The following is a 10,704-nucleotide window of genomic DNA, read 5'->3' on the forward strand; positions in this document are numbered from 1 at the left end:
GGATTTGAACTGTTGACCATTTGGTTAGCAGCCAAGCTCTTAACCACTGTGCCATCAGGGCCCCATTTCACAATACAGGGTGGCTAAAATTAAAATTAAAAAAAAACAGGAAAATTAACAATAAAGACAAACAATAACAAATTTTGGCAAACATGGGTGAAAATTTAAACCTTCCTTCATTGGTGGTGGGACTGTAAAATGGTGCAGTCAATTTGGAATACAGTTTGGCAGTTCCTCTATATGTTAAACGTAGAATTAACACGTTGTTGTTAGGTGCTGTCAAGTCAGTTTTGACTCACGGTGACCTTATGTAGAAAATAATGAAACACTGCCCAGTCCTGCACCACTCTTACAATTGTTTCTATGCTTGATCCCATTGTTGCAGCCAATGTGTCAATCTATATCATTGGGGGCTTTCCTCTTTTTCATTGACCCGCTACATTACTAAGCATGATGTTCTTCTCTAGGGACTGGTCTCTCCTGATAACATGTCCAAAGTATGTGGGATGAAGTCACGCCATTCTCACTTCTAAGGCACATTCTGGCTGTACTTCTTCCAAGATAGATTTGTTCATTCTTCTGGCAGTCTGTGGTATATTCAATATTCTTAACCAACACTATGATTCAAAGGCATCAGTTCCTCTTCGGTCTTGCTTATTCATTGAACAGCTTTCAAGTGCACATGAGGCAACTGAAAATAAAATGGCAGGGGTTAGGCACCCATTAGCCCTCAAAGTGACATCTTTGCTTTTTAACACTTTAAAGAGGTCTATTGCAGCAGATGTGCCCAATGCAATATGTAATTTAATTTCTTGACTGCTGCTTCCATGGGCATTGATTGCGGATCAAAGTAAAATGAAATCCTTGACAATTTCAATATTTTCTCCATTTATCATGGTGTTACTTATTGGTCCAGTTTTGAGGACTTTTTGTTTTCTGTTTGTTGAGGTGTAATCCATAATGAGGGCTGTGGTCTTTGATCTTCATCAGTAAGTACTTCAAGTCATCTTCACTTTCAGCAAGCAAAGTTGTGTCATCTGCATATCACAAGTTTTTAATGAGTCTTCCTCCAATCCTGATGTTGCTTTCTTCTTCATATGGTACAGCTTCTCAGATTATTTGTTCAGCATACAGATTGAATAAGTATGGTGAAAGAATACAATTCTGACACCTACCTTTCTGAATTTTAAACCATCCAATAACCCCTTGTTTTGTTCAAATGACCGCCTCTTAGTCTACGTACATTTTCCATATGAGCACAATTAAGTGTTCTGGAATTCCCATTCTTAGCAATGTTATCCATAATTTTTTATGATCCACACAGTCAAATGTCTTTGCATGGTTGATAAAACACGAGTAAGCATCTTTCTGGTATTCTCTGCTTTCAGCCGAAATCCATCTGACAGCAGCAATGATGTCCCCTGTTCCATGTCCTTTTCTGAATCTGGCTTGAATTTCGGCAATTCTCTATCTATGTACTGCTGCAACTGTTTTTAAAATATCTTCTGCAAAACTTTACTTGTATATAATATTAATGATATTGTTCGATAACGTTCGTATTCTGCTGGATCACCTTTCTTTCGAATGGGCACAAATATGAATCTCTTCCAGTCAATTGACCAGGTAGCTATCTCCCAAATTTCTTGGCATAGATGAGTGAGTACTTCCACCTTGACATCTGTTTGTTGAAACATCTCCATTGGTATTCTGTCAATTCCTGGAGCCTTGTTTTTTGCCAATGCCTTCAGTGCAGCTTGGATTTTTTTCCTTCAATACCATCCGTTGTTGATCCTATGCTACCTCTGAAATAGTTGAACATCAACCAATTCTGTTTGTACAGTGCATCTGTGTATTCCTTCCATCGTTCCTTCATGCTTCCTGTGTCGTTCAATATCTTACCCATACAATCTCTCAAAACTGCACTCGAGGCTTGATATTTTTCTTTCAGCTCGAGAAATTCGAAGCATGTTCTTTTCTTTTGGGTTTCTAACTCTAGGTCTTTGCGCATTTCATTATAATACTTTACTTTTTCTACTCGAGCTGCCCTTTGAAGTCTTCCTTTTAGCTCTTTTACTTCATCATTTCTCCATTCACTTTAGATACTCTAAGTTTAAGAGCAAGTTTCAGAGTCTCTTCTGACATCCATTTTAGTATTTTCTTTCTTTCATGTCTTTTTAATGACATTTTGCTTTCTTTATGTATGATGCCCTTGATGTCATTCCACAACTCATCTGGTCTTTTGTCATTAATGCTCAATGCGTCAAATCTATTATTGAGATGATCTCTTAATTCAAGCAGTGTATACTCAAGGTCATGCTTTAGGTAGACTTTTTTTAATTTCTTCAGCTTCAACTTAAACTTGCATATGAGTAATTGATCGTATGTTTTGCAGTCAGCCTCTGGCCTTGTTGTGACTGATGATATTGAGCTTCTCCATTGTCTCTTTCCACAGATGTAGTCAATTTCATTCCTGTATATTCCATAGGAAGGTCCATGTGTATAATCACCATTTATATTGTTGAAAAAGGTTTTTGCAATGAATTTGAATTGGTCTTTCAAAATTCTATCATGTGGTCTCCCGCATCGTTTCTATCATCAAGGTCATATTTTACAATTACCCATCCTTCCTCTGTTTCAAATTTTCACATTCCAGTCATTGGTAATTATCAATCCATCTTGATTGCATGTTTGATCAACTTCAGACTGCAGAAATTGGTAAAAATCTTTAATTTCATCTTTGACATTAGTGGTTGGTGCGTGATTTTGAATAATAGTTGTATTAACTGGTTTTCCTTGTAGGAATATAGATATTATCCTATCACTGACAGTACTGTACTTCAGGATATATTTTGAAATGTTATTTTTGATGATGATGTGACACCTTTCCTTTTCAATTTTCATTTCCGGCATAGTAGACCATATGATTGTCCAATTCAAAACGGCCAATACCATTATCAAACGATATCACTGATATCACATGCAAGTAAAATTTTGGAGAAGTTAATTCAAAAGTGTTGCCACAGTACACTGACAAGGAACTGCCAGAAATTCAAGCTGGATTCAGAAGAGGACATAGAACAGGGGATATCACTGCTGATGTCAGATGGATCTTGGCCAAAAGCAGAGAATACCAGAAAGATGTTTACCTGTGTTTTATTGACTGTGCAAAGGAATTCGACTGTGTGAACCATAGCAAATTATGTCCTGCTCTCAAATACATTTCCTTACCCATTCTTCTCACCTCAAAGCCTTCCTTCAGGGACACCTGAGTCCTCAAGTACAGTCAGTCATTGCCCCTGATGCAGGTTGCTTGAGTTTTCAGTCCACCAGGCCTAGGGATTTCTTTTAAGTAGAGGAAGCCACTGAAGATGGGCGTAAGAGGAAAGAAGAATAAAACATACAGTGGTTCCTAAGGTAAATAGTTCTTCAAAGACACAGGTATCTTGAGTGAGGCATCAATCTCTCCTTCAGTGACTCCAGAGCCAAGATAGCTTTTTTTGCCTTCAGCATCCTTGACTCTATCCAGCTAGGTGCTTTATTTGCACTGCACTTCTGTGCTTTAACTGCCCTACCCTGTCTGATCCCTCTTGACTAGTCCATTCCCTCAGGACCAGGCTTTGTCTCAACACAGCCTCCTGTGAGAATAAATTATGCCACTGCCATCGGAGCCACCTCTCCTGACCAGGGACAAGAGATGGTCATCCTCACTCCAAACTCTGAGAGTCCAGATTAGGCAGCAACTGGGAAGTGTTCCTTGAAATATCTGATGGAGAAAATAACAGAGTCAGTCCATAGAATACTGCAGAAGAAAACTTCTGTGCTCTGAATAGACAGACAGATACATCAGTTATTGACTATGGAAGTCTGTAAAATTTAATCAGAATCTTTAGACCATATTTTTGTAACTGTACAACAGGAATAATGAAACCCACCTTGTTGAGCTGCTGTAAGAAATGCAAAAATATGGATGCAAAGTATATATTTATTGCTTAAAAGTAGTGCTTATGATAAAACTCATAAATAATAAAGTGATACGGGATATATACATATATATATTTTATTATACAGTTAAACCATGATACTTAATACATTCAGCCACTCAACAGAAAGGTGGACATTCCATTACCTTCATCCAGCAACAAGTCCTAGTCAAACTGGTCTACAAATATGACTCCCTGGGACATCATTTCATCCTTAAAAGTACCTCTTTGCAATTATGAGCTGCTCTATTAAATGGAAAGGAATGCTAGTGGTGCAGTGGTTAAATGTTTGGCTGCTAACCACAAGGTTGGCAGTTCAAATCCACCAGCTGCTCAGCAGGAGATAGATGTGGCAGTCTGCTTCCAAAAAGATTACAGACTTGGAAACCCTATGGAGCAGTTCTAATTTTTCCTACAGGGTTGCTATGAGTCAGAATCAACTCAGTGGCAGTATGTGTGTGTGTGTGTGTGTGTGCACGCATGTGCACATGCGCATGTGTTTTGGTTATATTATATGAAAAGACAAAAGTTAATAGAATACAAAAAGTGTTACAACCCCATGTTGTCACTATCTAGCAAAGAAACAAATTTCCCAAAGAGTGCAATTGTAACAGACATCTTATGTATTCACTCTCAAATTACACAGATGGTAGATACGAGAGTTGGGATGGGACTGGCAAATCTCCTTTGCTTAAGATAAAATCCACCTCTCTGCTTGTGCTCCTTCTCCCCTGCTCTTCACCTTTCACTACAAGGAAATTCATCTCATTTATGTTATTGGTGTTATTTCCCAAGACCAATTCTTTTTTTTTTTTCCCATAACTTATAATTAATCGACATGTCTCTATTTGCAATGTAAAGTATCTCTCAGATCCATCATTTGGTTTCCACTCTTCAGTGCCAGATCGAGTCAAGTCATTTCCAATAAAATATCAATTCAGTGCATTTTTTAAACTCAAATAAGATACTAGTGAGAAATTTTGTGTTGGTTATTTATAGAATTAGAATTTGAATCAGGTAATTGACCTAATACATTTTAAAATTTTAACACAAATAACATAAGTAGCAAGAATTTGATCCTAGATGTATACAAAATGTGCTATTCTCACCTGAGCCAGGTGAGAGCCTCCAAGATCCCATCTGTCTGTCCTTATGCTCAAGGCCTATGGTAGAGAAGCCAGAGCAGCTAAGTCACTTCCATTCCAGTGCAAACAGTTAAGCACTTCACTACTAGCCAAAACGTTGACAGTTCAAACCCACTCAGAGGAACTTCAGAAAACAGGCCTCATGATCTATTTCTGAAAGGTGATAACTTTGAAAACCCTATGGAGTGGTTCTATTGTGCACACAGGGGGGTTGACATAAGTCAGAATTGACTCAACGGCAACCAACAACAAACAACAACAGGCTCACACATTGGGTCTGATCTTCCAATTAAGACTTACAGAATCAAAAAACATGGCTCCTCTTGTTGTTCCATTCATCTGCAAAAGGGTGTCCTTTAGAATTTTGTTGTGCTCTTCATTCGTGTCACAGATTTTTTGAGAACCAATTTTTTTCTAAAGCATAATCTGAGGTGAAAGTTAATGTTATGTGTTTATTATGGAGAGCCCTGAGAATAAGCATCTTATGCAAAAAGGGGATAGAAGCAGCATACATCAAGGGAAAAAAAAATGAGCTGTCAAGCAGGCCTGATGAGAGTCTTAGCCAACACCACAGGGAGTTCTGGAGATAAAATTCTTCAAATGAATCGTCCTGCATTGGACCAAAAGGCCTTTATACATTTATATCTCAGCTGTTGGATGGGAAATACCAGGATAGGCTTGATCTTGGTCATAACAGATTTCTGCAGGTAAGGTAATTCTTTAAGGGACACTCAGCTAAAGAATCTCTGCTGACAGCACTCTCAGCAGCTGAGGCAGCAATTCCTTTATGAAAGGGGGAGCTGGGTAGTGTATCTCTATGTTCATCATGACACATGTCAGAGCCCATTATCTTGTCAGGTAACATGAAATGGTTTGTCAAGTCTTAAGTTCCTCCTAGAGACTGGAGTATGTTACTAATGCATGCTCTTTTTCAACTTTTCGCTTTTACGTATGTTCCCTAATCTTCCTGAAATACCTTTCCCCATTGGTGTGTTAGCATATGTTTAGCAACCAGCTCTCTAAGAAATTTTTAAAAGCCTTAGTTTGTAGTGTTTGCTAATTTCTGTGGTGTAAATACTTCCATCATGGCCAATTTCAAAATACCAATGTGAACATGGAGCTGGAACAAAATATGCCCAGTCAGCTTTCATGATGCAGTAAAAGCCAGCTTCAGTACACTACTATCTTTCCCCCTCTGCCCAACTAGTAAGAATGAATGCGACCCATAAGGTACAAATAAGTGTCAATTACTTTAATCCTTGCTTCCTAAATCCTCATGTAAAATTGACTACCCTTAATATTGTACCATGTAACAATCTCAATTACACACCTGTTTACACTTACTTTTACTAATTTTTTACATATGTATCTCCATCTCTAAACATTAATTCTTAAACATGAAGACTGTGTATTTTATTTTTTATATAGCTATAGTATTGAATGCAATAACTTTACAATAGATGTTTCATATTTCTCAATATATTATTTTGATGAAACAATAGGTAATAACATTTGTGCTTGCAACTATTTTCTGAGTGCTCATAATTGTTGGGGGAGAGGAGCCCTGTAATGATGTGCTAGTGTAGCTGTCATGGCCTCTGCTTAAGAAGTTTGCAACTCAACTAAGAACAAAGTACATATGCAATGAAATAATAAAAATATCAACAATGAAAGCATGTGTGTACATCATCCTAGTGAAGAAGAGCAAAGTGATAGATTGGCAACAAAGAAGAAATTGAGAAAGACACAGTGACACGTGAGATCCACACAGGCATGTAGAACAGGAGAAGATATTATCAAAAGATGAGGGTGGAGTTTTGTGCACAACTCCCAACCCACTCATACAGTGAGAGCTGAAATCCTGTCCTCTAGCCTACACAATTGCCCGTATGTTTACAGATGCACTACTAGGATTGCTTGAGCAACAGCCATGTGTCCATCTCAGTATTTGCAAGGAAACTATGGGAGCTTATAGATGTACAGTAGCAATAGGATAAAGGACACATCTTTGCCCAGTGATGAGGTAAGGACTTAGTCCGCAGCCAACAGCCACAGTAATAATTCAAAGTCCTGCCAAAAATCCGAGTTCCAAACTTGCCCCAAGAAGTCAGAAATCTGGGCAGAAAAAGTTATGATATCATGACAGAAAAGTAAAACATGGATAAATTTATTCAAAACAGGAGAAAGAGATTGAGATTGATCTCTGGGTTTTAGACCATTAAAAATAGAAATTATGTACCTGTGGTTACATTTCACAAATAAGGTTATTATTAGCTTTAATAATAATAATTTAATAATGTTAACAAATTTGTGCCACTTTTTAGCTTAATCTCTTTTACTTGTATTGTCTCTTATAAGTCTCATAATGCTCTTGGGGACAGATAGAGTTATAATTATTATCACAATATGGCCAAGAATAACCTGACTCTCATAAAGGTTAAGGAAATTAAAATTGCATATCTAGGCTCAGTGGTTAAGAGCTGGGCTGCTAACCGAGAGGTCAGTGGTTTGAATCTACCAGCTGCTCCTTGGAAACCCTATGGGGCACTTCTACTCTGTCCTATAGGGGTTGCAATGAGTTTGAATCAACTCAACAGCAACAGGTTTTTTTTGTTGTTGTTTGTTTGTTTATCTAGGAAGTAGGAGAATTACGGATTATAACTAAATAAACTATCTTCAGATGTTTTAGTCTTTACTATACTAAAACAGTTGCCCCAGGTTTTTCAGTGGGAAAACTGGATGATCAAGGTTACCTAAAGCCTCCTCCTATCCCAAACTCACAGAGAATTCCTAGATGCATCTGCTTTGTCCTGACACTGTAGACAACAGGGTTGAGCACCGGGGGAAGAAGCAAGTAGAGGTCAGCCATGAGGACCTGAACTATGGGAGATAGATACTTCCCAAATTGATGGACCATTGATACTCCAATGACTGGCACAAAGAAGATGAGCACCACAAAGACATGAGATACACACGTGTTGAGTGCCTTTAGCTGCTCTTCATGAGCTCCAATGCCCAGAATAGCATTCAGAATCAGGACATAAGAAAGAAGTATGAAAACTGAATCCACACCCAGTGTGGTGATAACTACACATAATCCATAAATGTTATTGATCCTGGCATCTGAGCAGGATAATTTAAGAACATCCTGGTGCATGCAGAAGGCATGGGAGAGAACATTTATATGGCAGTAGTGATAATGTCTCAGTAGCAAAGGTGTAGGCAGTACAACTCCAATGCTCCACAGCAAGCAGGCCAAACCAATCTTGCCAATTACACTGTTGGTGAGGATGGTGGAATAGTGCAGTGGACAGCAGATAGCAACAAAACGGGCAAAGACCATAGCCAGCAGCACTGAGGACTCCAGAAGTGTGAAAGTGTGGATGAGGAAAAGCTGAGCATAGCAAACACTTGCCTGGATCTCCCGAGCATCTAACCATAACACAGCAAGCATGGTGGGAAGTGTGGACAGGGACATACCCAGGTCAGTTAGTGCCAGGATGGAAAGGAAGTAATACATGGGCTGGTGGAGTGAAGACTCTACCCAAATGACAGAGAGGATAGTAACATTACCAACAAATGCTACCAAGTACACAAGACAGAATGGAATTGAGAGCCAAGAATGAACATGCTCCAGTCCAGGAAAACCCTTCAGAACAAATATGGGCTCCATAGCATCACTACTATTCCAGACCTCCATAGTGATCTTGAGATGCCTTACAAATAGTGGCCTTGGGCAAACTGAGAGGCGTGTTCTCTGTTATCTTTTCTTATCCCACAAAGCTATCCCTTTTGAGTGGAGGCAGTGCAATCAGGGTAAGATACATTTCTCCTCATTCTCACAGTGGGAGGTAAGTAGGAGGTACTTCCTATAAATCTAATCTAAATAATGATTCCCAGTCGCAGAGAGCACCAAATTCTGGAACAAACATGTAGACCACACAAATTTGATCATCTCCGATAAGGACATTGTTGGGTTTGCATCAAAGACACTGAAAAATTTAAACAAGAAGAGAGTAGAGAAAGAAAACCTTTACTATATATTGTGAAGATGAAAACAGAAAAGTCAGAATAAATACCCAGTGATTTACACAAGCTTCCTGTAAGTAATATTCTTGGATTAATCATTTATTACCCCTAGGCTGCCTTCTCATGCATGTCAATTTGATTGGTCCCAAGGATTCAACATAATTTCCTTTCATATTTTTTTCTAATTTTTAACTTAATAATTTATAACATTTAACAATTTCAAATATTTAATACTTATTTATAAAAGATGAACACCCCATTATATGAAAAGAGGAAATGAAAAAGAGAAGAGAGATAAAGTCCATAAAAACCTAGCACACTTTTGCATTTTTTAGCTGTTTAGTACAGCAACTCAGCAACTCTTCCTTAACTTAAAATTCTCATGATGGGAATGGAGGTGTATATATATGTAGATATATATATGTATATATATAATCTGGGTTTAAGGACTTTTAAAATAAATCTTTAGGGAATAAATTCACAAAGTAACTATAAAATTCCTTCTAAGGATGGTTTCCTGTCTGAACTCTAACAACATAAAATGCAAACAACACATTTAGCACAGGTATCCATTACATATTATGTGTCTTAAAATTAGTAATAATTTTTGATTTCTATTCATCATTTCTTGTTTGATTTTTTTTCTTTCAACATAATGCTTACAATCATGTTTTTAAAAGAATAAAACCCATTACTGTTGAGTCGATTCTGACTCATAGCAACCCTACAGGACAGAGTAGGACTGCCCCATAGGGTTTTCAGGAAGCCACTGGCGGATTCGAACAGTCAACCTTTTGGTTAGCAGCCGAGCTCTTAACCACTGTGCCATCAGGCCTCTAGCTTTTTTTAAAAAAAGAATATTCAACCCAAATGTTAAATGCTTTCCCAATTTCCTGATTCATTTGTACCTACTCTGTGAATCCATAGCAATCCCACAAATATAGTCCCAAGCACTCACCATCAGTGTCTCTTGGACACAATTTAGTTCTTTCCTTCTGTTTCAAAATAGTTCTAAAGTCTGTCTTTGCTTCTTCATTGTGAACTCCTCTCCTCCAGTGCTTGATCTAACTCTCCTTCAGTGCTTGATATAAATATGCTCTTGTTTTACCTTAGGTTGACAGCATTCAGCACAGCAGCTAGGTTCTATGGAATTCTCTGCTCCTTCAATGTTCTGGTTCTTTATTTTATCCCTGTCTAACCCCATTGACTGTCCCTAAGAAAAATTTTCCCTTGCCTCTTCCATAAAAGTTTCAACTTCATAGCTTCAGAAATCTCTGCGGCAGTGTCTCAGCATTTCCCTAGTCCTACCTGGTAGACCTTTCGTCTCTGACCTCTTGAGAGTTTAACATTGGTTTTATGGGGCTGTCCACTCCCAGGCTGAACGGTGAACCTCGGAGGTGACTTCACCACTGAGCTAAAAGGGTGTCTGGGGGCCAAACTCTCAGGGTTTCTCCAGTATCCTTTAGGCCAGTAAATCTGGTCTTCTTTTTGTGAGTTATAATTTTGTTTTACATCCTTCTCCAGCTATGTCCAGAACACTCTGTTGTGAT

At 38.2% G+C, this 10,704-nt stretch overlaps 1 protein-coding gene across 1 annotated transcript; it reads right to left on the minus strand.

Annotated features, from left to right (window-relative positions):
* Window positions 1–7,874: 7,874 nt before the first annotated feature.
* Window positions 7,875–9,183, minus strand: LOC101354729 (olfactory receptor 51L1-like). Its single transcript, XM_004389106.2, has one exon. The coding sequence runs from the start codon at window positions 8,823–8,825 to the stop codon at window positions 7,875–7,877; it is 951 nt and encodes a 316-aa protein (XP_004389163.1). The 5' UTR covers window positions 8,826–9,183.
* Window positions 9,184–10,704: the final 1,521 nt, after the last annotated feature.

Source organism: Trichechus manatus, unplaced genomic scaffold, assembly GCF_000243295.1.
Source record: "Trichechus manatus latirostris isolate Lorelei unplaced genomic scaffold, TriManLat1.0 scaffold00232, whole genome shotgun sequence".
NCBI classification, from domain to species: domain Eukaryota; kingdom Metazoa; phylum Chordata; class Mammalia; order Sirenia; family Trichechidae; genus Trichechus; species Trichechus manatus.